General features: G+C 34.9%; 3 protein-coding genes and 1 long non-coding RNA gene across 5 annotated transcripts; 2 read left to right on the top strand and 2 right to left on the bottom strand.

Moving 5' to 3' along the window:
* Positions 1–1,483: 1,483 nt before the first annotated feature.
* Positions 1,484–3,135, bottom strand: LOC108206564 (dof zinc finger protein DOF4.6). Its single transcript, XM_017376903.2, has 2 exons — positions 2,920–3,135; positions 1,484–2,563 (listed from the first exon to the last, which is right to left on the bottom strand). The coding sequence occupies exons 1-2, from the start codon at positions 2,944–2,946 to the stop codon at positions 1,802–1,804; spliced, it is 789 nt and encodes a 262-aa protein (XP_017232392.1). The 5' UTR covers positions 2,947–3,135; the 3' UTR covers positions 1,484–1,801.
* A 6,105-nt stretch (positions 3,136–9,240) lies between these two features.
* On the top strand, positions 9,241–14,149 carry LOC108210067 (pyridoxine/pyridoxamine 5'-phosphate oxidase 2). Of its 2 annotated transcripts, none has more exons than XM_017381317.2 (7): positions 9,241–9,391; positions 9,517–9,566; positions 9,662–9,719; positions 12,983–13,015; positions 13,117–13,212; positions 13,518–13,685; positions 13,770–14,149. In XM_017381317.2, the coding sequence occupies exons 1-7, from the start codon at positions 9,299–9,301 to the stop codon at positions 13,869–13,871; spliced, it is 600 nt and encodes a 199-aa protein (XP_017236806.1). In that variant the 5' UTR covers positions 9,241–9,298; the 3' UTR covers positions 13,872–14,149. The 2 variants fall into 2 exon arrangements, with proteins under 2 accessions (XP_017236806.1, XP_063943883.1); XM_064087813.1 differs by having other exon boundaries at positions 13,497–13,685.
* A 5,058-nt stretch (positions 14,150–19,207) lies between these two features.
* LOC135150768 (uncharacterized) lies at positions 19,208–20,746 on the bottom strand. Its single transcript, XR_010289019.1, has 2 exons — positions 19,629–20,746; positions 19,208–19,351 (listed from the first exon to the last, which is right to left on the bottom strand). It is a non-coding gene; the product is annotated as an uncharacterized LOC135150768 (long non-coding RNA).
* A 318-nt stretch (positions 20,747–21,064) lies between these two features.
* Positions 21,065–23,067, top strand: LOC108209791 (aspartyl protease family protein 2). Its single transcript, XM_017380900.2, has one exon. It carries the CDS (start codon positions 21,355–21,357, stop codon positions 22,822–22,824), a length of 1,470 nt encoding a protein of 489 aa, XP_017236389.1. The 5' UTR covers positions 21,065–21,354; the 3' UTR covers positions 22,825–23,067.
* Positions 23,068–25,776: the final 2,709 nt, after the last annotated feature.

Genomic DNA, 25,776 nt, shown 5'->3' with positions numbered 1-25,776 from the left:
CAGAAATTCACGCAATTCAGCTTTTAAATATGAAACGTAGCGAAACGTAAGTTCCTTGTAAAACATTCCAGGAAGCGGCCCTCATGATGAAATATACAGATAGATGCATGACGACTCGGTGGATATCTAGAAACATACTACTAGTGATTAGGTGAGTCATTAGTTGGGGCAGGTGAATAGGTACCACTGTTTTTTCAATTCGACAATTTTGATCACGACTCGCTACGAACGATTGTTTCGTAAAAAATTAATCTGATTCTATGTTATCTTGAAAAACGAGCCTACCACAATCAAATATATTTCCAACATCTCAAGTATTTTCAGTAATAAAGTTATAATTCCTTAGACTAAAACAAGTTTGTATATAGTTCAGGAAAAGATATCTCCCGAATGTTGTTGAGTGATCGAAAGGGACCGGTAGAATGTAGTTGTTGAGTAGAGTAATCCATAGTTTTTACGTTCTTTGTCACAGTAAATAAATAGTAGTAATGAATATGTGACATAGTTAAACTGATCCAAGTTGTAAAGTTTATGAAGTACATGTGTAGGGACTATACGCATGTGTGTGTGGTGTCCGCCTTCACTTTAGCTCGTTCCATCATATCATCGTTCTTCACTTTGCAAAAGTGCTTTAATGGCTCGGGGAATCTCTCTTTAACTCGTTCCATAATTTAGTTATCCAAACTAATTCATGCCCTTTTTCACGATAAACAACAGGAGTTTCAACGGTTGTAAGATCTATTGGTATTGAAGAAAACCGATCACAATTAATCCTTTTACGATTGCTCGACAATAATCGGATTGTTTTAGATTATTCTAGTCGAATTTTTTATTATTTTTTTATAATTGGCTTCAGTTTTGGTTCAGGTGTACATAACACATGGACGATGACAGAATTAATTCTTTTATGAAGAGATTCAGATGTATATAACACGTTGGACGATGAAAACCGATCAGAAGTAGTTTTTTGACGAGGACAACGATCATTCTGATTATAATTTATTTCCCCAACTACAATTGCTTCAGACTGGCTTTAGTTTCGATCCATATATATATATACTATGTGGATGGGACCAGACGACATGACAGGGTCTATTTCAGCCGTGTTGTGAAGTGTTGTAAATCCAACGTCGTCACCTGACTAGCTCATTGAAAACTAACCAAGTTTCGAATATTTTTTTGTGACCAATACCGATCCTAAAATTTTTCTGACCGCGGTGATGAATCAGGCAGTCTGACGATTAATTGGTATTTAAGCATTTTAACGACATACTATCAGCAATTAGCCACACGTATGCCATTCCATTTTTTCTACCAAATCATGAGATATGAACGAAACCAAATACTATACACTGCATTCTCATGTTTCGCAGCAGAAAACTTCCTGTTGAATCGAATTAACATTTACTAAATAAAAATTAATCAAACCCTTATCAAGTAAGGATATATTGTTCAATGTTCATAAACATGTGCCTGTAGAATATTTCATTAATAAAACTGTGCAAATATATTGAAACAAAGTAACACAAAGTCTCCAACTTTATACTCTGATCAGAACAAAAGAGTGGTAATCTTAAACCGATCAAAGCCGGGTATACATGAGTGTGGAACCTAAATTCACCATGCATGCTATCTAATATATATGGTTTCAGAAACAACTTCCTTGAAAATACAAATCCGAATTAACACATCCTATACGATCAAATGTTAGTTCTATATATAAGAATATATCACTCCAAACAAACAACCAAAATAATCAAATAAATTAATTATTATTAAGCAGCACCCAGTATTTAATTAATTACCATGATCCCCCGCTCGGCATTCCATTCCAGTACACGCCTGGATTCCCCTCCACCTTATTATCTTCACTATCAACTCCATTTGCGCTTGTATGATGCTTCGACGATGCTCCTCCGAATGGGAAATTCAATCTTTGTTCACCTGCACCACTCATATTAATATTCTCCTGATTGTTAGCACCAAACCCTAGTTGCGGCTTATTGAATTCCTGGAACTGAAACCCCGACGAGTACTGCATCATCATACCCGGGTTTTGCACAACCGGCATAAAAGTATGCGAAAACCCGGTACTATTGAGCTTGAGAAGCTCCATGGCGGATAACGAGGCTGAAGTGGACGGGGATGAGGTGGAATACGAGGAATTCAAGTTGAGCTGAATGATGTTATTGTTAATGTCTTTGTTGTTCAACCGAGAGGCTTCGAGGGTGTTATAGTCTTGTGAGAAAGCCAGGTTGAGATTACTAGGGTTTTGGAACGAGAAGTGTGAGGAGAGATGATCATCTTGAGATCCAGTAGGCTTTGTGACCAGGGAATTGGATCTCTTGTTCTTTCTTGATCCTCCTCCCACAGGGACGTTCCTGAGGGAGCCTCCTCTAGTCCAGTACCTCCTGCAAGCCTTGCAAAAGTGTCTTGGTTGTGTGAGGCTGTAGTTGTTGAAGTAACAAAACTTGGTGTTGGTGGAGTGACATCTTGGACAGTTCAAGGGAGCTTCGTCTTTCTGTGGCTTCACCTTTTTCTGGTCACTTGGTGGAGCTCCTTCCTGCAATTCATTTCACAAATTTCTCAACAAGAATTCAACCATCCAGTACAACAAACTGAGTTATTTACGACGGAAATTAAGCCTTAAATTTGTCGTAAGAATTCAACCATCTATCCAAAACTAGCTAGTATAGGAAAAAAAGGCAAAGAATAACTTTGAGTACTAGTCCTTTATGGTTTGTAATTATAGACTTGATCAGATAACAAAAAAGGCATGGAATTAAAGAAAAAGTGCAGTGCTTTATATTCATGTAAAAAGAACAAACACCCTAAACTTGATAAACAAAAAAGTATATAAAAACAAGCTGGCTAGGGTTTGGAAAAAAAGGGGAGATTGATGAAGACACAAAAACAAACCTGAGGCCATTGATCAGCAGTATCCATGAAGAAACCAAGAAGTAGAAAAAGTAGTTGGGGATAGCTAGCCAGGTGACACAACACACTTTAATTTTCTCCAGATGAAAGAGAATTTTGAAGGCTCCTTTTGGTTTGTCTAGCCAAGTAAGATAATTAGCTTTACTGGAGAATGTTTTATTGGAGCTGTTTGCGTGTTGGGCTGCTGCTTCTGCTTGTGCTGCTTTTTACTTTTATGACTTGATTAATGATGGAAGAAAACACGAAGAAAGGAGGAGCAGCAAATGTGTTTGTTTTGACTTTACTTGCTGCTATCATCATTTCATTTCGCTGGATCTTGTGTCTCATTATTTTCGCATGGTTCATTTAACCTATTATTATTACATTTATATTTATTTAAATAATTATAAAGTGTGGGTGGAAATGTGATGTGTGGTCAGTTGAGTAGTGGGTTTCTCTTTTTTGACCCTTTTCATGGGGGAGAGTCTTGATTCTTGTTGTTTTCTTGTCACACTCCTTTATCTGTTATTATCATCTTCTTTATTTTGCTTGCTCGCTTTATTAGACTCATCCACCTTCTATTTTACTCACCGTTTTTCCGTGTACATAATTTTTTCTGCGTTACACGGGACCTCGTCGTCATCTCATTTTATAAATTATCCGTGATCGTTAACTCGTTTTTGTGAAAGGTGGATGACCGGACAAATTAGAATTTTACTACAATATTGAAAATAATGACACAACATGTCTCGAAAGTGTGGATTTTGTTTAATTAGTGAAAAAGAGAGATAATTTGTAGCTACCGCTGAGAGAGAGAGGTCTGTGATTGGGCCACTCTCATTCCTCCAAACCCCCTTGTTCATACATGCGGCCAACCTCGTTGATTCTTTAGTGCAGTGTACATCAACATAAACTAAATCTTAGTGTATCTATTGTATATATGCCACACTTTGATATTTTGGAATTTCGGTCGGCTGGTCAAAATTTCAAATATTTCAGTTGCCGTATTGTATAACAGTGTTTGTCCAAGTTTTCTTGTATATTAATCTTGCAATATGTGGTTTAACTTGACAAAAAAATTGTATTTAAATTTTGAAAAGTTATATATATATATAGGCTCATGATCAAATAGAAACCACTCTTAAAATAAAAACTAAAAACCAATACAAGTTAGTGATATTCTAAATACAATTTAGTGATATTCTCTTTAGGATTTAGTGATCTGTATTGCAGAAATTAGTGAAAATTTGTAGAAACTGCCCAGAATCTTCAAATATGTTCCAGATCTGCTCGGAAACTTTAGAACTGTTCACGTTTTCGATTCAGATGGTGGTGACATTGGTGGAGATGGAGCAAAGATGATTGTAGCGAAAGTCTGGGCGGCTTGAAGTAGGGGGTTCGAGCGTTGCCGGAATAGTGGCGGTTCCGCCGCGTTTTAAAGGTGAGCCGAGGTGGATAAAGAAGTATGAACGGGGCTGAAGGAGGTTGAAGCAGTGACGAAGATGAGGCTGGTGAAGATGGAGGTGGAGATTGTGTTGTTAGAAAAATAATGGAGGTGGAGATGAAGTGGTGGTTATGGAGGGGGCGGGCGGCATAGAGGTGGTGGTGGTTATGGAGGAGGCGCCGACGGACGTGGTGGCAGTGGCGGATGTGGAGGTGGGGTTGGTGAAGATGGAGGTGGAGATGGGGTTGTTTAAGAATTTAGTGATATTTTTTTTTTTTTTTTTTGTAAAATCTACGTACACGTAGATGAATTGTATCGAAATACAATAAACCGCATCAGAGATTTCTTTCTTTCAAGAAAGTTTATCATCTAACCGAAAGTCATGTAAGCATAACTCCGGACGCTTAGACAATAAAGCTTAAATGAATAAGTAAAGAAAACCCATAAGTCCAGTAGCTTCCAGAGTATCCTGAAAAAACAAATCAAACAAAACAAAAATCACACACATATAAATTTAATTAAAGTAAAATAGAAAATCTAATAAAAAGCAAAACAAAATATATATATATATATATATATATATATTAAAAATAGATAGAAAATAAAATAATATAGAAATATTAATTAATTTCTAACCAAAGGAAAATCCTTTGGTTAGACACATAAAATTAATTTTTTTTGGCGCAATAAAATTAAAATTTAAGTGAGGAGTAAAAGATAAAATATAATTAAATAAAATGATCATCAAAATGGTCAATAAGACATTAAAAGTGGCATCCATAATTGGAACAAAAAGCCATAAAAGGCACGATAAAGCCATTAAAGGCACAATAAAGTCATTGATGACACCCATAAATGGTTTTTAAATTTTGAATCTTTGAAAAATAATAAAAGTAATCAATTTTCAAATTTGGATGGTAATTGATTATGACTTAAGAAAAGTTGACCAATCTCCATAATATACAGGCAACACATTTAAGGAGCATTAAAACACATTTAAGACATATAAATCCAAAACCAATTTCAAATTTAAATTTATCAATTTAAGATAAATCATTTGTATATAAACGGTCAATTAATTATTCAAATTAAAGCATAATTTACTCAAATTAAAACACCAAAATTCAAGTTAATGCATGTAGTGGAAAGTCAAATTCCATAGATAAACAAATTTAAAAAGGAGTCAACTAGCCATTCAAAAATAACTAATTTTAAGATCTGCAATTACTACCATTAAAACCAAATAATATTCAAAATTACAAAGCTAAAACTAGAATCACGGAATAAAATTAGTCAGTCAGGCTAATCTAATATTGCAACACGCACTAATTAAGTCACCAGTGCACCAGCTCCACCGTCACCATCCAAGAACCGCAAACAATTATCATGAACACTAGCGAAAAACTAAAAATCGAACATGAAGATACAAAACACCAAACGTAACTGATCCTATATATAATAAAAGATCGACAATATCTATCCAATCTTTTCAAATTCGGACAAAAATAGATAGAAAAAGATTAAAATTGGATTCGAAAACAACTCATACAATAATAAATTTAAGCACACAATTATACCTAATCATGAAATATGAATCATCTCACAATAATATATACAGTAAAACAAAAACCAATCACATAATCATAATCATGTAGGTTTATGTTTTGAAAAGATCACACCTGTTTTTTTTAAAAAGTATTTCCGAAGATCTCCCAGGCAAGTTGCTGATGAAGGAGGTGTTGACACCCTAGATGGCGTTGCGACTACAGGAGAGGGCTTGGGTGAAAGGGGAGTTTTTAACACTCCTGGGCAACCGTGGAGAGATCTTATCCCCGGAGACTTGGAAAGTGAATCAAAGTTGACTTAGTACCGTACTGCCGGCGTCGACGGAGCGGTTGAGGAGAGCAGAAGCCAAGCGGCGACTGAAATTTGACTCAATTAAATAGTCTGATAATTGGAATATGATTGAAGGTGAATCTGGAAATTTGACTCAATTACAATCTTATAGTATATCCTAATACTATGATTCAATATTCCCCTCTTTTGAATCTCAGAATTTAGTGATATTTGCTTTAGGTTTTAGTGATATTCCAGCTTGGTTTTTAGTTTCTATTATAAAGAGGTTTCTATTGGAGCAAGACTCTATATATATGTGTGTTCGTGTGTGATAATTAATTTAGGACATGTCCTAAATCATAATTTAGGGTATTTGATTAAATAGGTTGATCCAACAATGTCCCAGTGATGCCTTATATCACTGGAATAACCTTCTCAAGCCCTATTTTCAGGCACATCTTTCCTTATCCTATTCTATATTTTATTATAAATTCTCATGAATTCTCTCTTTGTCTCTCTTCTTTTATATTATACTTTAATGATGAAAGAGAGTCTTTAATAATAAAATATTAAACATATTGTAAGATAAGACACATTGTTGGAGTTCAGGTTTGTAATATAGGTCCTGGATTACTAATACATGATATTTTATATTATATTTAGAATTTGAATTAGAACACTCTTGGACATGCAACTTAGGGCTCCAAATGAGTTGATACGCTCGATAACCGCTCGGTGTTCGGTTCGAAAAAAACTCGATTCGAGCTCGGTTCGATTCATAAACGAGTCGATCTTGAGCACAATTGTAAGATTCGTTTTATAAACGAGCTGAACTTGAGTACAGCAGAGTTCGACTCGATAGTTTGCAAACAAGTTCGAATTATGAGTTCGTGAACTTGGCTCGTGAGCGTAGTTCGTGTACTAGCTCGTGAACATGGTTTATTATGAATTTATGATTTCTTAGAGCATAAATTAAAATATTGTTAGAATTTTAATTTAATTTTTTTAATTAAATTAAATAAGAAACAAACTCATAAATAAATTTATGAGCATAAGCTAGATTGTGAACAAAATTAATGAGTGGTTGGTGAGAAAAAATTCGTGAGACAGGTTTGTGAGCGTAAGTTAATGAGTGGTTTATGAGCAAAAGCTCGTGAGACATGTTCGTTAGCGGTTCGCGAGCCGTTCGTGAACAGAGTTATTTCTTAATAGATCCTCAAACAATATTTTTGGCTCGATCCAAGCTCAAGCTCGAGTTCGAGTTGACTAATTTTTTTAACAAACGATACACGATTACTCTAGAGTTCAGTTCGGCTCGGCTCGACTCATTTACACCCGTCGATGCAAGGAGAAAGGTGTCCTATTAATAATCTTGCAGAGCTTGTCCTAGCATTGTTCGATCAACGTTAGAACATCTTATAAGTTTGGGCTTACTCTCAGACGAGCGTCTAAATCACCTTCATTCTGAACAGCCCTGCAACTAATGACTCAGCAGATATATAATGACGATAAGAGATGAATTTATAATCAATCCCATACAAAAAAAATTCAACTCAGAAGATAATTTAACGTAAACATAATAAAATATCAAACAGAAAATAATTATACTGTTTCGACATTCATAACTACCAACTCTCGGAAGCGTGATCAAATCCAACTCCTTGCTCCGAAGCATATTTTAGATGAATCGGTTTATGTTAGAGACTTAGAGTACATGAAGGTGCTCGAAGAACACTCATGATGTTTTTCAGGTATCTTTAAAATAAATAACTAATAAAACAATAAATAAAATCGAGATTGTGTTAAAACACTTAAATATGCTTTAAGAATATTCACAATATTTTTCATATATTTTTAGTACAACTGATACCAAAAATATAATCAATCCCGACCGATATTAACCATCTCCCGCATCGAATAAAATTAAAATATCATTTTAATTACAATCAACGATGACTACCTCCAATATGAAGGAAGTGAAAATTTGAAAAAGGATCAGGTCATTATTGACTTTTAATACTAAGATATTTATTAGACATTAATGTCTAATCATTAATATACATTAAATTGCTTCATAATTAAAATTCCAATACATATATGTATAATATATTTATATTCATGATTTAATAATAAATAAAAAACATCCAATCTTATAAAAAGCAAAAATCAAAAAATCGACGATTAATCATAATGATGAATACATTATTCAGAATTAATTTTATTTTATATATGTAAAAATAATAAATATATATACTAATTTTTTTAAATTTTAAATTCCCCCACAAATTTTGTAATTTCAACCAATTAATCCAATTTTTTCCCAATTAGTCATCGATTTTAACCGAATTTTGCCAAATTCTTTTATATATCTAATACAACAATAATGAGCACTTAGCAAAAAAAAAAAAGAGAGAGTAATTTTAGGTGGATAATAATTTAATTATATGATAAAATTTTAAATAGTGTATATTTTTTGTATTTATAATTTAATAAATATCAATATAGTGAGGATATGTTTACATATAGAAATCAATATAATATGACTTAAAATACAAATAAATTTAAATTTTTTTAATAATATAAATAATCTCAATTTAAAAAAGATGAACAAAAAGATATAACATATATTAAAAAATAATTTAAAGCAACCCGTGCTTGCACGGGTTAAGAAGACATCAATATAATATGACTTAAAATACAAATATATTTAAATTATTTTAATCATATAAATAATCTCAATTTAAAAAAGATGAAAAAAAAATATAAAATATATTAAAAAATAATTTAAATCAATCCATGCTTTGCACGGGATAAGAAGCTAGTTCAAATGGATCAAGAAAGCAGTTAGAAAATTATTTCACCTGAATCAAGACAGCAGTTAGACTCTCCCGCGGGAGGCTCAATCCAATTTCACTTCCCCTATAAAACTTATATGTATCCATTTTTAGAGCAAAAATAAAAACTCAAATAATTAAGTTCTTATTATTTCTAAATTTTAGGCTTAAATAGTTTCTTTATGTATAAAATATAATTTCTGCACATATTTTTTCCCCCAATAATATATATATATGCAATAAAACAAAGAGAGATTGCAAGAGTGAAATGGGTACAACCGCGATAGCGCCATGGAAGCAGCTTCTCTTGAATGCTATGCAATCCAATTCTCACCTCAAACACTCTTCCTACTTTCAGCTCGTACGTATTTCTCATTCTTTCACACACACACACGCACTAAAGCCCCTTTAAAGATTGCATTTTGAAGCTCAATTTTCTCGATTCTTTTCTTAATTATTTTTATCTGATTTGATTTGGGTATTTAGGCAACTATTGGAATTAATGGAAGACCCGCTAATCGCACTGTTGTTTTCAGGTTTTTAATCATCTTTTATGTTAATAATATGAAATGCTTTGAAGTTTATGATGGTTCCATATATTTAGTTTTTTTTAATAATTTTGATTGACCAGAGGATTCCAAGATAACACTAATAAGATTCAAATCAACACTGATTCTCGAACTCATAAGGTTTGTTTCTTTTGTGTTTGTTTTTATACCTTGTGTAGAGATTGATAAATTAACAAATTGAAGTTGAATAGCTCTTTGTTCATTTGGGTGTAATACTAATGTCTTAACTTATTTGCCTGTAATTTATATTGATTAAAGTATGACTCGCTGAATCTTAGCAAGTAGCAATTATATCAGATAACTGCTCCATGATCCCAACAAATGGAACAGCTTATTCTTTTCGGTTAGGTTAGATCAAACATAATTCAGACAAAGGGCATCTTGCTACTTAAGTAAGCTAGGCGGCCTTGCTCGCATTAGTATGGACGACGGTCATCAAGGTCCTTGTTTCGTCTACATCCTCTCCCTTATGAACCCCTAATATTAATATAATCCCTTCAGTTTTTGTCAAACTTAACTATTCAACACTGGTGACTCAATTAAACCAGATGCAACTGAGAGGGGGAGGGAGGGAGGGAGAGTTTGTGTGTATTAATCAGGGTTTGTTACAAGAGTCTATATATACAAGTAAACTGGCGGGAACACGGTTATGTAAACTAGTACTCTTAAAGTATCACCTTCTGCAGATTGATATGTAAAACCCCATGTATACTAAATCTCATTCAATCTCTGTTGATTAGTTTCAATAGTTGGATGCAGATACCTCATTTATCCATATACGTTTGTGAGCACGTTTAGCTGGACCTTTCTTAGACCGCTCATGAGTCTTGTGTGATGATCACTGTGACGCCCCCAGATCCGCATCCCGCAGATCTGGCTCGTCACTAAGCATCTGGCTCAAAACAACACTTGCATTACATAATAATATCTTACAACAAAACTCTCGCCCCACAAGTCCAGGGTCGATCGTCTTACAATATTACTTTAAAGTCTAACCTGATTACATATTGGCAAGTCTGATTACAGACTATAATAACTATTGATAATACTACCAAGCGGCGTAATCTAGCAGCTTCAGTTTGGATGGTGCGCCTTCTCCTTTCCCTTGCCAGTACCCGTTTCCGGGCGGTTCTCCTTAGTCGTGCCATACTCACTTTTTACTGCTTAATATAATATAAAGTAGATGCAAGAATGAGTAATCACATTGCTCAGCAAGTCCACATAGCACTTAACAACAAATAGCAGGATAAGCGAGTAAAACATCGAAGGCATCTCAAAACAAAGCAATGAAGCAGATAACGCCAATCAACAGAACAATTTCAAAATAAGAAAATGCTAGTCTTCCACCTCTCGGTAACACTACATGGTCCGATCATAACCATTTCGTGCTTCCCGTCCTCCTGTGTAATCTTTGCAGTCTGATCGTCACTGCACAAGATACACCTCACACTCTCATCTTGCTAGCACAAGGGTTAACATTTGTAACCCTAGACTATCCACACACAGCAGATAGTCAAGAAATTCTCATCTCTCCCCCTTCATCTTACCACCATCGTCATCGGTTTCCGGCGGTGCTCACCGGCGCCGCCTGTTTCCCCTCCCCTTTCACTCTTCCTCTCATCAGTTTCCTCTCTCTTGTGCTATGTTACAGCGACGATGCCGTCTTTGGCACCCATGCCGTCCACCCAAATCACCGCCTCTCCATCGTCTCTCCACCGTCTCCGACCAAAGTCCCCCCCCCCTCGCTTGTTATCACCGCGCGTGGCTCCGTCGGCAGTTTCGACGTGAGCCCCGCCTACTCATCACCACCGGTTTTGCTCATATAATCCAACCCACAACAATCCCCAAGTTCCAACCTATACCAATAATCAAACAAATAAGTTCCAGAAATTTTATAAATATATAGCCCTAATTGTAGTCTCCAAGAATTGCGAAAGAATAGTTTATGATACCAAAAGAGATATGAGAAAACTAGGTGCTTATTAGTAGTATAATAGACATATATGAGTTGGTAAAGCAGGGTCATACAGGCCATATAAATATTCAACATATACTAGTCAATTTATGGTGATAAGAAAGGTGAGAGATTTGAGTTGTATTTGTTTACCTTAATATACTACTCTGATTGCTGCTTCCTTCTTTAACCTTCTCCTTGCTTTTATCTTTTTTACTAAGTTTTGTGATAATGGAAACTTGGCTTACTATTCGGGTTTTTATACTAGTAGCTTAATTAATTTTTTATTGCTTTGATTTGCGTGTCTTTCTTGGGCAGTACTTAAAAACCTTGGGTAGTACTCATGTACTACTTGGGCACTACGTACAATTTGAGACTCATATTAGTACAAAATTAATGCCATGCTTGGTTCGTGTATTTCGGTTATCCTCGTATCGTTTTTATTATTTTTCGGATAATTTCCGAGACTAAAATAAAATATATATTTAAATTATCGAATAAAATATTCATATATATATATATATATATATATATATATATATATTATTAATTATTATAATTTTTCTGGATCAATTTCTAAATTAATAAAAATATAAAGATAAAACAATTATCTCATCCAAAACATAATATTGGCTCCTAAGCCAGTAACTAAATAAATACTCGGGGCTGCATCTATTTTTCGTACAACAAAATTCTAAATACCTGGCCCGCACAATTTAACGCTACGTGTTTTCTAAAATCCGTTCTCAACTACGATATATCAATATTTTATAAAATTTATTAAATCAGAGGATAATAATGTAGCTCTTTTTGCTAAATAAATAATTAAGCTAGCCCTCTATATTTTTCGTACTAATAAATATAATATTGAAAATTTCCGAATCTACTAATTATATTCGTATAAACGAATATTCTAATATTTTCATACTCCTGTAAATTAAATCACCGGGCCACACCAAGTATTATTTCTCTATATGGGAATTTAAGCAGTCGTACTAATCCGTGCCATAATTTGAATAAATCTATCTCGACCTAGAAAATATTTCTGGCAGGTAAATTAGTTAAATTACATAATTTCACGCTTACGTACTTGTAAATTTTTCGGGTGTTACAATCACAACTTTTGTTATGTGTTTACACGTGCATGTTGTTTCACAAGATTGTTTTGATTAGATCCATTGTTTAGGGTTTTGATTTTTTTAATCCCAGGTTGCTCTTTTTGGGGTTTTTCTTTTGTTGAGTCTTCCTTTTATATTTTATTCCATTTAGTAAGCCACAGTAAACGTCACATAATCACATAGATTATAATGCATTTGTGTTTTATGTGATTTAACTGAAAATGACATTGTTCCATTTTTAAACTTGTGATCGGCTTAAGTAGTTGCAAGTTTTCAGTTACTTGTTTGACAGATAACTCTCCAAATTTCAGATTGAAGACCTAAAGCAATGTCCATTTGGTGAGGTGAATTACTACATCATACTTATTTATGTATAACTTTTATATTCCACAGATATAATATACTTGTTCATATGATTCAATTTGGTGATTTGTAAGGGTTTTAGGTATGTTGGTACTTTACTGACTCTTGGGAGCAGTTTCGAATAAATTGCGTAGTTGATGTCATTGATGGATCTAATCCGGACCCCATAAAACTTCAGGTGTGCAAAGTTCCCCTACCCTGATCCTTTTGTGTGCATCATGGAGTTGAGAGAGCTGCCTTCGAAGTTTAAATTTGTAATATAAAGAATATGAAATGAACTGGCTTGATGGATTGTTCTTTTCTATTGTCAAAATTAGATTTTTAAAGTTTTTTGGTAAGACTTTTCTACCAATATATGAACAAGAGACTACTTTTACTCATTTAATCATCGCTTTTTTGCTGTAGTACTTGATCATAGAATTCTACCTGAGCTTTCCTATCACCACATGTATGTTTTCATAGTTCTGCGAAAATGCATTGCAGCAAAGAGAGAAAGCATGGTTTGCAAGTTCTCCAAGGTCAAGGTTGCAGTATGTGGGTCCATATCCTGGTCTTCCCTCTATAAGTGAACAGTCTTCCGAGGAGTCCTCTTTGGATGATTCTACAGGTCCGGTTGATGCATTTTGTTTACTAGTTCTAAATCCTGAGCAGGTATGATATCTTCTTGGCTCTTATCTGTTATATTATTAATCTTATTTCCTTACATACAGACTATATTATACTTTTCACAAACAGGTGGATTACCTAAATTTGAAAGAAAATAAGAGGGTAAACTTTACAGCCAGACAAAGCAATGAAAGTGAAAAGCTTTGGAACTCAGAAAGAATCAACCCGTGAATTTTATTTTTGTAATTATGAGATTCAAGGTGGCAGATTTACAAATCTAAACCATTCTAGTAATTAATTGGTGAATGATTCTTTGATTACATGAAAGAATGGAAAGGAGTTTATCTTTCCAGGATCATGTAAATGTCAGATATGTTTATAGTAATGACATTGACACAAAACATTTCTATTGAGATGATAGTGTGTATTTATATGTAGTAGAAACAAGTATATTGTGTAGTGAATTACGAGGAGATTGAGATGCTATCATGCTACTTTGTAATTTTTGCTTTTTTGTGCTTTGAAGTCTGGAGTGACATTCGAATGCTGTCTGCCTTTACTTTAAGCAGTCTGGGATCAGTGGTTCCGTGCTTGCTTTCTCTAATAGTTAGATAGACCATCTTTGGACTTTGGACGATACAATATTATTTAGTGTAAAATAACACAATCGACAGTCAAATTTAACTCTTTACAATCGTTACACTGAAAACAACTATTCTCATGCTGTCTCCAGTGTATCTGATAAGAAGAAACCTATTCTGCTTCTTCTCTCTAACAATGGAAATGAAAACTGAAAACTGATTGTATTGCATGAGCTCATGGAGCTGAAATATACAAGCAATGAAACTAACAGAATGTTACTAACTAACTAACTTGACAGCTGAATCAGACTATTTTCAATATTTACATATCAGTTTAATACCCTCTCAAGCTTGGGCCACTAAGAAGGATCAAAATGCAGGCCAAGCTTGAGACTGAGGATAATACCCCCTTAAAGCTTGGACCATTAAGGAGGATCAGAATGCAGGCGAAACTTGAGACCGAGGAATTTGTGATGAGTAGCATCCCATGGTTTATTTGATATAAAATTTATATCAAATAAAAAATTATAATCTAATTCTAATTAATATAAGAATTGATTTTTGTATTAAATAATTATTTTTATTTTACACCTAAATATAATTGATTATAATAAATTAGAACGCGAGTATTGTATTATATTTTCGCACGATGTGATAGCAAGTCACTAACTACTACGGTTGTGTTTGGTTGGGGTGAATGATTCCGGAAGGAATTGAATAAAAAATGAACTATCTTATGGATGCTTTTTAAGAAATTTCATTTCATCCTCCATTCCATTCCCTACATCATATGCTAGATATCATCCCTTCCATTTGAGATGGAATGCTCCATTCTCTCTCATCCTCAATTTCTTCTCAAATCTCATCATAGCAATTTTGCACTCCTTCAAATTTTTTCAAAACTTTCTTACTATCTCTATTAGTTTCAAATATTTTTTACTCATTCCATTCCCTTCTCCCCAACCAAACACAAGATACGTGCTATATTCCTGGAGCTGAATTGACGCCTTCGTGATATTGTATGCTTTCATGGACCCGCTAGTTTATTTCATTGGCCCAAATATGGTCAGAATTTCGCCATCCAAGAACCACTCTATTTTGGACTATAATGACAGTTGGGCCAAAGACATATGGCTCGGTTCTGTCACCATTTCTCTTTTACAAGCATATTTATAAAAAAATATATAAATATGATCAGTATTCAGTCCTCTGTTTTAAATTAGTCACTGATTAATTCTTGTTCCGTAGTTTATCGAACTGATTAAATCTCCGATTAATCCTTGTTTCGTAGTTTACCGAACTGATTAAATCTCCGATTAATCCTTGTTCCGTGAATTCACCTAACAAATAATATAGTATAATTTATACAACAAAATTCTAAAGATATATAGCAAAATTTCAAATTATCTATTATCGAAGATGAATTATATATTTTATTTATAATAAATTCAAATAATAATAATAATATATAATTTTAATATATAATCAATCTCACTGAAAATAATAAGCTCAATTCTTAATTTCAATTAATAATAAATAAAAAATTTGGTAGCGTTTAAAAGATTTAGTTGTTTTAATTCTCAATTCTTTCGGTTCGACTTGTTTACTCACCTCTGCTACTCTCCTTCCCGAGCACGCCTTCAAGACGAGGACAAGACGTTTAAGAATTCTGGTCCCAAACAATTCGGTCATGTCGGATTTGAAACAATTTTGTCCCACAAAAGTCCAATCTTGACCTGAATCTAGGACCCTCGACCCTGTGTGTTTTATAAAACCCGAATGGATTGCCAGAAGAATTTAAATCTCTAATCAATATACTTATATAAAGGAGAAGCGAGGGGCGTGTAGGTGGCGCCTCTCACATCGCTCCGTTCTATTTTTTCTAATTTTCTGGAATTTTTGGATAAAAAAATATCAAAAATTAGAATTACCTTTTTTAGTTTCGGGTATATTAGAAGCAAGTTTCTGAATCTGATTTTGTTTCAGATTATTTATGGAATATAGTAGCTTGAAAGTTTTAATTTGATTTTGTTTCAATTATTTAATTATGGGAAAGAGTAGCACACAAGTCTCCCTCCACCTATAAATACCCCTGTAGATTGTAGGTACCTCTATAGCTTGAAAGTTTTAATTTGATTTTGTTTCAATTATTTAATTATGGGAAAGAGTAGCACACAAGTCTCCCTGCACCTATAAATACCCCAGTAGATTGTAGGTACCTCTATAGATTGTAGGGTTTTGGATCATCTAAACATGGCGCCTCTCACATCGCTCCGTTCTATTTTTTCTAATTTTCTGGAATTTTTGGATATTTTCGGGTTAAAAGGCGTTTTGGTCACTTAACTGACCACGAATTTTCACTTGGGTCATCAAACTCAAAAAGTTTTTAGTCAAATAATTATACTAACAAAAACTTTCAATCAAGTCACTGGCCGTTAGTAACGTTAACTTTTGGACGGAAAAATGTGCTGGCTGCTCACGTGACCAACAGAAACTTCATAGTAAATTACTTGAAAATCTGAAGCACAAAACCCAGAAATAAATACACAGATGATCTAATCACAACAAAACAAACTATCCAAAATCTCAACAAATCACACAAATTTCGCGTATTCAGAGTTTCTTGTATATGAAAGGCTTATAAACGAGAGGCAAGACGGGCAGAAGCCCGGAGTTCCCGCGAAACACTTCACTCATCAGAGTATAAAGAACGGCGACGGAGGAGATGATCATAGTTAAGATCATTTGAGTGGCGAGAATTTCGTAGATCTTGCGAATGAAGTCTCAAGGAAGTTGATTCTCGTCATGACTCAGACCTGGGTACAGAGTTGATGAGTTTGATTCGATGTCTACATCTTCCTTGCAGGTTGTATGTATAATTTAGGGGTGGAGTTTCTGAATTAGATTTAATTTGGAGGTTGAATTGAGGGTTTTAAATTAGGGTAAATATGTGGGTTTGTGTTGGATCGAGTCAGTATTGGATCGGGTTTAAAGATTAGCGGGTTAAGAAACTGATGTGTCACATGATGTGGCACTTTAAACGGCAGACCGTTTAAAGTCAAACCTATTTAACGGCCATGAAAATTTCTGCGTGTTTAGTGATTCGTGTGAAATATTTACGCTGTTAGGTGATCTGAATGAAAACTTTTTGAGTTTGATGATCCAAGTGAAAATTCGTAGTCAGTTAAGTGACCAAAACGCCTATTAACCCGATAAAAAAATATCAAAAATTAGAATTACCTTTTTTAGTTTCGGGTATATTAGAAGCAAGTTTCTGAATCTGATTTTGTTTCAGATTATTTATGGAATATAGTAGCTTGAAAGTTTTAATTTGATTTTGTTTCAATTATTTAATTATGGGAAAGAGTAGCACACAAGTCTCCCTGCACCTATAAATACCCCTGTAGATTGTAGGTACCTCTATAGCTTGAAAGTTTTAATTTGATTTTGTTTCAATTATTTAATTATGGGAAAGAGTAGCACACAAGTCTCCCTGCACCTATAAATACCCCAGTAGATTGTAGGTACCTCTATAGATTGTAGGGTTTTGGATCATCTAAACATGGCGCCTCTCACATCGCTCCGTTCTATTTTTTCTAATTTTCTGGAATTTTTGGATAAAAAAATATCAAAAATTAGAATTACCTTTTTTAGTTTCGGGTATATTAGAAGCAAGTTTCTGAATCTGATTTTGTTTCAGATTATTTATGGAATATAGTAGCTTGAAAGTTTTAATTTGATTTTGTTTCAATTATTTAATTATGGGAAAGAGTAGCACACAAGTCTCCCTGCACCTATAAATACCCCTGTAGATTGTAGGTACCTCTATAGCTTGAAAGTTTTAATTTGATTTTGTTTCAATTATTTAATTATGGGAAAGAGTAGCACACAAGTCTCCCTGCACCTATAAATACCCCAGTAGATTGTAGGTACCTCTATAGATTGTAGGGTTTTGGATCATCTAAACATAACTTCTTCTCTTTCAATACCACAACCCTACCTCTCTCTGGTGATAGTTCTCTTGCTTGCTCGATTTCTAATAAAGGTGGTTACAAGTAAAGGTAGTTATATACCGCTATGTTGGAGTCGACAAATCCAAACACGAGAAAAGAATATAGTCTTGACATAATATTGATGGATGATATCAATAAATTAATTGTTAGTGATATATGTTTGTTGGGTATTATTTTATAATATTTGTTTTGTTTTTCGGACATGTTTGTTGTTGTTAATTTTTATATGATTTACTTTGTATACATGAAAAAAATTATTCATGCATTATCTGTTTGCTCCGTTCAAGCAATTTTTAAGTTAATGCTATTTATACAGTATTAAGATATAAAGGTGCTTACAAGCAAGGGTAGTTATAGACCGTTATCTCACGGATTTAAGTTACATGTTTTTGTGCACAATCAATCCAAAAAAAATTGGAGTAAGGTGACAATGTAACAACATGATTACTTTTCAATAAAAAACACAAATAAAACTAAGATTCGTTGTGTTTTAAATTGTTAATTACGTGTATAAATTTATTTTCATTTTTTCACCATGAATTATAGTCCAATTTTGCAATTTTATATATTAGTATTGGAATTACATCAAGATTTTTATAATATAAAAATTATTTTATCATACAAATATTAATTTTAAAACATTAATATAATTTTTATTGACATCCATAAAATTATTTTTATAAGCCGCCGCAACGCGCGGCTTCTCAACTAGTTAATATAATATGTTAATATATTTATATATTATTGTTATACTTGATCTAGACGAAAATACTTAGTTAAAAGTTTAATTTCTTTCATTTTAATTATATATAATTATTTATTACTATCTGAGTACCTTGGTAATATCTATCGTAATAGATTAAAATTAATGAGTTTCATTGAAAAAGTGAAAAACAGTCTGTCCACTTTTGTTTTTATAAAGTTTGACCTAACATATTTTTTTTTTTTTTTTTTTTGAAAATGAGAATAAATCTCAACGAGAATCGGCAATTCACCGTGATAATTCTTTCATTCAAGAAAGCTTATTATCTAACCGTCGGACATGCAAGATGACCGGGGAAATTTAGACAATAAAACTTTAATGTCCGAAAAGAAAACCGGCCTTCTTCCAAGAATCCTGAAAATAAAACAAGAGAAACAAAAAAATATAAGTCGATATATTTAACAGATTACATCAAAATATTCCCACAATCATGATAACTCATGATTGAGACAATTAAGCTCTTAATTAAGGCATAATAATAAAATATTAATATCCTTAATTAAGACACAATTAACGCCCTCAAATAAGGCCCAATTAACGCCCTCAATAAATAGGCCCAATTTACACCCTCAATAATTGAGGCACAATTTACGCCCTCAATAAAGACGCATAATTAACGAGGCACAATTACCGCCTTCAATTAAGGCACAATTAGCGCACATTCCTTTCTGAAACCGTCGTCACCGCCACCATCTGCCACCACCGCTATGCTATCGATCAAGTTGATCAAGTTGTCTCGTCGTATGCGAAGCGAACAACGAAGCGTATCACATGTAACATGAAAAATCGCCAAAAACACCAAAAACCAAACAAAACACATGGATTAAACAAACAAACAAACAAGATTAAAATCAACACCTCTCGCAATTCCACTCAAAATCATGAGAAAAAGAAAGAATATTGTAAATAATTGTAATAGAAGGGCATACCATATCATATTGTTCACGTAAGAAATATCAAAAATCAAGAAGAGACATACCCATGAACAGATGAGATCAGTGAATTCCGCTGACACAAGAGTTCAGTTCACAGGTTTTATAAGAACGAATGTACAAAGAGAGCCTGGAGATTTGATTTGACTTGTTTAGCGATTTTGAGAGAGCTGGAGACGTGAGAGTCCATTTTGTGCCTGAGGTTCTTCACGGCTTGTGCGTTGTTCTCTCATCCAGGACGTTATAAGATGAAGTTTAAGTCTCAGCAGCTTCAACGATCATCCCACACTCTTTAAACCCCCAAAGTCAAACTTTCAAAAGACCCCAGAAACCAAACACCAAAAAGATCAAATCTCACCCGAAAAACCAAGATAAGCAACACAATCAGCCAAGAAAGCCCACTTCAAATCTCCAAGAAACTTCAAAAATCAAGAACCTAGCAGCTAATACACACAAAGAGAAAACATAAAAGTAGCTATTCTAATATGGCTAGTCGACCTAACATATTTTGAGTCTACTCCACTTTATCTTTAAGGACCCAGCCCAATCCATCAGCTCGAAGTTAAAAGGCCAGGACCCATTTCGTTTTGAATTCAAATCGAACCAGACAATTTCTGGTCATCCGTACAACGGGCTAGTTACAAACACTTGGATATCAAATACGGAGAGTGGGCAAGTGTGAAATCAGCATTACAAAACGTGGTAAAGTCAAGTCGCAGTAATGTAATGTTGGTCCTTTGTTTAGATTTGCAGCTGATTTTTAGCACTCCATAGCTTTACAGCTAAATCCCAACCCACGACACAAGCATATCTCATTTTACAATTCAACTTTAAATTATCCCGAGTATCATAAACATGAAATACGTGCCCAGGCTTGGTTTCCTTCAAGTAAGATATCTTTGTATATTACTTGTGCAAACCACCCAAGTATATTTATATCTTGAGCATACAAAATTTTTCAAGATAGATCAACAAAATATTTTAAAAAAATTAATAAAATATTTTAAAATATTATATGACATTATGGATAGTATAAAGTTTATAATTAAAAATAAAACAATTAGGCACATTCAACGTATCAATAAACTTATCACATCCGCAAATTAAGGAAGGCACACATTCCTTTCACTTATCAGACCGTTTTCTTTTTTAACTCCCAGAGGACGAAACTATATTATAGCATTGCTTAAAAACTGAAGAAATTTAATTTCTTCTTTTGAGAAAGAAAATAAAATTATTAATCATGTTGCTGTAAAAGGGGAGAAAAGCGAAAATAGCAGTGAAAAAGAAAAAAAAAAACTCCATTATTACAGAACCGCCTTTAAGATATTCACTGTCTTCCTCACTCTGCAAACTCACCCTCCATTATTTATACTCCCAACACCTTCCTCTCCCCCTCTGTCCTTTTATCTCATAGATCTAAGCATGGCCGGAATCTCAAATATCTCGCCGTTGATCTTCTCTTTCATCTTGCTATCTCTCTCGGCATTATCTCTCTCCAAATCTCTCCCGTACCAAACCTTCATTCCCCAATCTCTACCTTCACTACACCCTCTCACTTGGGACCAACAGTCCGATGCTCTAACTCATCTCGCCGCCGATGAACTCACTGTGGCCGGAGAGGAAACGGAGAACACTCTGTCTCTTCAGTTGCACCACCTCGATTACTTGAATCTCGACCAGGCTAATGCCAGTTCCGACGCGCTTTTTATCAACCGTCTCACGCGCGACGCAGGGAGAGTGGAGGCACTCAGTAGTGTTGCTGCTGTGAAAACGAATTCTACACGCACGCGCCACCGTGGGAAATCTGTGAGTGATTTTAGCAGTTCGATAATTTCTGGACTCGCGCATGGAAGTGGAGAGTACTTCACGCGCATCGGGGTGGGGACTCCAGCGAGATATTCGTACATGGTTCTTGATACGGGAAGCGACGTCGTGTGGATCCAGTGCTCTCCGTGTAGAAAATGTTACACGCAGTCCGACCCGGTTTTCGACCCAACTAAATCATCCACGTTCGGTGGGGTCGCCTGTGGGTCCCCGCTCTGCAAGAGGCTCGACTCCCCAGGTTGTAATTCGGGTAAAAAATGCTTATATCAGGTTTCTTATGGAGATGGATCTTTTACCGTGGGTGAATTTTCAACTGAAACGATGACGTTTAGGAGAAATAGAGTGAAAAATATAGCTTTAGGTTGTGGCCATGATAATGAAGGTTTGTTTGTTGGAGCCGCCGGTTTGCTCGGCTTGGGCCGGGGCCGGCTTTCATTTCCTTCACAAGCCGGTCCTCGTTTCGGCCGCGCTTTTTCATACTGTTTAGTCGACCGGTCGGCTTCGTCTAAGCCGTCGTCCATCATTTTTGGCAGCTCGGCTATTTCTCGAAAAGCCGTTTTTACTCCGTTAATCAGTAACCCTAAGCTCGACACATTTTACTACATTGGGCTTACCGGAATTAGTGTTGGTGGTGCCCCAGTCCGCGGCGTCTCGGCGTCGCTTTTCAAAATCGACGCCGCGGGCAATGGGGGAGTAATTATTGATTCGGGTACCTCCGTGACCCGGCTGACCCGACCCGCGTATATAGCAATGAGGAATGCATTTCGGGTCGGGGCCAGGAATTTGAAGCGGGCGCCGGCTTTTTCACTGTTCGACACGTGCTTCGATCTGTCGGGTGTGTCGGAAGTGAAAGTTCCGACAGTGTTGTTTCACTTCAAGGGAGCTAACGTGGGATTACCGGCTTCAAATTATCTGATCCCAGTGGATAGTAAGGGTACTTTTTGCTTTGCATTTGCCGGTACTTCAAACGGGTTGTCCATAATTGGAAATATCCAGCAACAAGGTTTCCGGGTGGTGTATGATTTGGGTAGGTCTCGGGTCGGGTTTGCTAGAGATGGTTGTGCATGAATTTGATTCTTCGGTTGTCATGGTTTTTTACCTTGGATTCTTGTTGTTGTTGTAATAGTCTCATGGTGTCCTAATTTATAGTAGTAAAAGTAGTAGATTATGATGCTTAAAGGCTGAAACACGGGTAAAATGATGAGCATGCATCGCAGGCCTATCTTTTTCTCGTTTATTATCTACTCTATTTCTGTAAAGAGTTGTATTGTACCTCGGCGATGAAGGAACTTGTTACCAGTATTTTCTTTAGTTTCTGTAACAAGTATTTTCTTTAGTTTCTGTAGTGTGAATTATCACACTAACATAATTCATACTCCCTCCGTCCCATTTTAATTGACACTTATTCCTTTTTGGGACGTCCCAAAAAGAATGAACCTATTAAACTTACTATTTTTGAACACTACTTTTCACTATTACACCCACTACTTTCTTCCACTATCTCTATTCTATAATAATATAAACACTATTACACCCACTACTTTCCTACCCTATCTCAAATCTATTATTAAAATTTTGATGGGTCCCACCACTTTACCAACTTTTCAACCTTTTTACCACATTTTTCTTAATCTCCGTGAAAGTCAAAGCAGTTCAATCTTTTCAGGACGGAGGGAGTAATACATAGTTGGTGATGCTCTAGAGATGAGTAAAACGATGTGCCAATTTTAATTGGCTTCAATTATTTTAAATTCTGGTAAAAAGTGGTCAGATATTATGCATTTGAAGCAGTGTTGTAAAAAGCGGGAATCAGATTTAATTAGTGAAGTTACAGAACAAAGATTAATCGGGGATTAATTGAATTGATCGGGGAATTGATCGGGGATTAATCGGATTGATCGGTGATTAATCGGAGATTTAATCAGTTCTGCGAGTTACGGAATATGGATTAATCGGTGATTAATCGTGATTAATCACTGATTTTTAGAACAGAGATTTGAAGTCGATATATGGGGCAACTGAACGTGATGAAATGGCATTGGCAAACATAATCATATGCTTCACTGGGAAATATCATTGAAAGTAAGTAGAAAACAAATAGGGAAGGAAAAATAAAAGTGGGAACATGTGGATGATAATGTTTTATGTCCGGACACTGTCTTCACTTTGTGTGAATGGTGAGTAGAAAAATAAGTTGACGGAAAAAAGAAAGTGGAGATGGGGATCCCACGTAACATGGGAGCATAGCTGTATGAAGCATGGACGATGTTAATGTTTTCCTAACTCGTTCGTTATTAATCTTTTCCACCTCTCCTCTCCGTCAATCCAGTTCAACTTAAAGTGTATGATAATGTAATGTAATGAGTAAAGTTAATTGATCCACTCTCCATCCATGAATCCTGATGTGTGTATTGTGCTGCTAGCCTCTCTAGTTTATTGTTTTATGACTATGATATGATTTAAACAAAACAAAGACATGCAATGCTATTATTTGTTTCTATGAGTTTATGGGAATATCAATGCCTATTTAATCACCCATACACATGAGAGGGAAGCTGTGGTAGAACTCGGCTCTGTTTTTTTACTGAAATGAGTAAAATAATTGAGCTTCTGGTCACTTATGTTGCGTCTAATGAACTCGGCATTCAGATAAGCACTACACTAGGGAACTACATACAAAACTATATGAACAAAACGAGAAGAGAGCTCTATACAAATCAAGGAACTCCACCTAGAGTATCATAGTTTTAGAGCATCACCAACAAGCTCCTTACTACACTCCTAAGTCATTTTTGTAGGGAGAATGTGTTCAAATGTCACTCCAACAATCTCCTAAGTCTTCCTCAAATTGTTAGGAGCTTCAAAATCCTCCTCATACTTAAGATTCTCTCTCCTCTCCTCATTTCATTCTTTATTAATATATCGGTTTTTCGAGCACGGTTGGATAGCTCAGTGGTAAAGAGCTTATCCTCTGTCGTCCCAGGTCCTGGGTTCGACCCTGGCTCACCCCGAGAGTTTCGTAGAACAGATACTCATTTGTAAGGCTATAAGCCATATTTGTCAAAAAAAAAATATATCGGTTTTTCTAGTGTGTGCCCATGGGCACATGCTAAGCGCGGAATTTTAGAAGCTTGAGAGATTTTGATTAGCCCTCATATATTAATAATGGTGGACCCCCCTCAAATACAACAACCACACCAATCAAAATCTCCCAAACATATCAAATTCCGCGCTTAATGTGCGCCCACACACTAGACAAACCCTTAATATATACTCCCTCCGTCTCTAAATACTTTTCTTGTTTGTACTTTTCACGTTTGCCAACACATATTTTTGATCGTTAATATCTTTCATTTCGTAATAGCATTAAATATAAAAACTTCACCGTATTAAAATACTCGTGAATACGAATCTAATAAGATCACTCATGACTATATTTAGTTTTATAGATTAGATGTAAATTAGTAATTTATCTCATGTTATGAACAGTACCGACATCACAAACAGGAAAAGAAAAAAGAAACGGAGGGGGTATCAAACTTGGCCACTTCTCACTACTATCACATTTATAAGAGACATGGATAAGGAGATTGTTGGAGAAGAATAATATGAAAGTGTCCTAAATAGTTAGGATTCAATAATTTATATTATTTTTGAGGAGGATGTTAGGAGATTTTTGAGGAGGCAGTACCCTAGTCTCCTACTCTCCTGTATGAAGTTTTTCGGCTATGACCCTAGACCTGGCAATTTCGTACACGACACGATTGAACGACACGAATTTTTCGTGTTTGCGTTTACATTTTAAGTACACGACACGAAAAATACACAAACACGAAAGTACACGACTTAATTTCATGTCAGTTTTGGGTTTACTCATCGGGTACACGACACGACACGAGGTACACGACATAATTAATTAATTATAATAATTAATAATAATATGATTTATCCTATATAGTTTAATTGTAATAGTAGTTTTTATAAATAACATAGATATAATATCAAATAATATATAAAACT

The sequence above is a fragment of the Daucus carota genome, chromosome 2 (assembly GCF_001625215.2).
Source record: "Daucus carota subsp. sativus chromosome 2, DH1 v3.0, whole genome shotgun sequence".
NCBI lineage: Eukaryota > Viridiplantae > Streptophyta > Magnoliopsida > Apiales > Apiaceae > Daucus > Daucus carota.
This window is presented reverse-complemented; position numbering and strand designations above follow the sequence as displayed.

Excerpts from the sequence above, each read along its gene's own strand:
- LOC108210067 (XM_064087813.1), top strand. The coding sequence starts at position 9,299 with ATGGGTACAACCGCGATAGCGCCATGGAAGCAGCTTCTCTTGAATGCT. Across the intron at positions 9,392-9,516 it reads ACTCTTCCTACTTTCAGCTC|GCAACTATTGGAATTAATGG; the intron begins GTACGTATTTCT and ends TTGGGTATTTAG. Across the intron at positions 13,686-13,769 it reads TAGTTCTAAATCCTGAGCAG|GTGGATTACCTAAATTTGAA; the intron begins GTATGATATCTT and ends TTTCACAAACAG.
- LOC108206564 (XM_017376903.2), bottom strand. The coding sequence starts at position 2,946 with ATGGATACTGCTGATCAATGGCCTCAG. Across the intron at positions 2,564-2,919 it reads CTGCTGATCAATGGCCTCAG|GAAGGAGCTCCACCAAGTGA; the intron begins GTTTGTTTTTGT and ends AATGAATTGCAG.
- LOC108209791 (XM_017380900.2), top strand. The coding sequence starts at position 21,355 with ATGGCCGGAATCTCAAATATCTCGCCGTTGATCTTCTCTTTCATCTTG.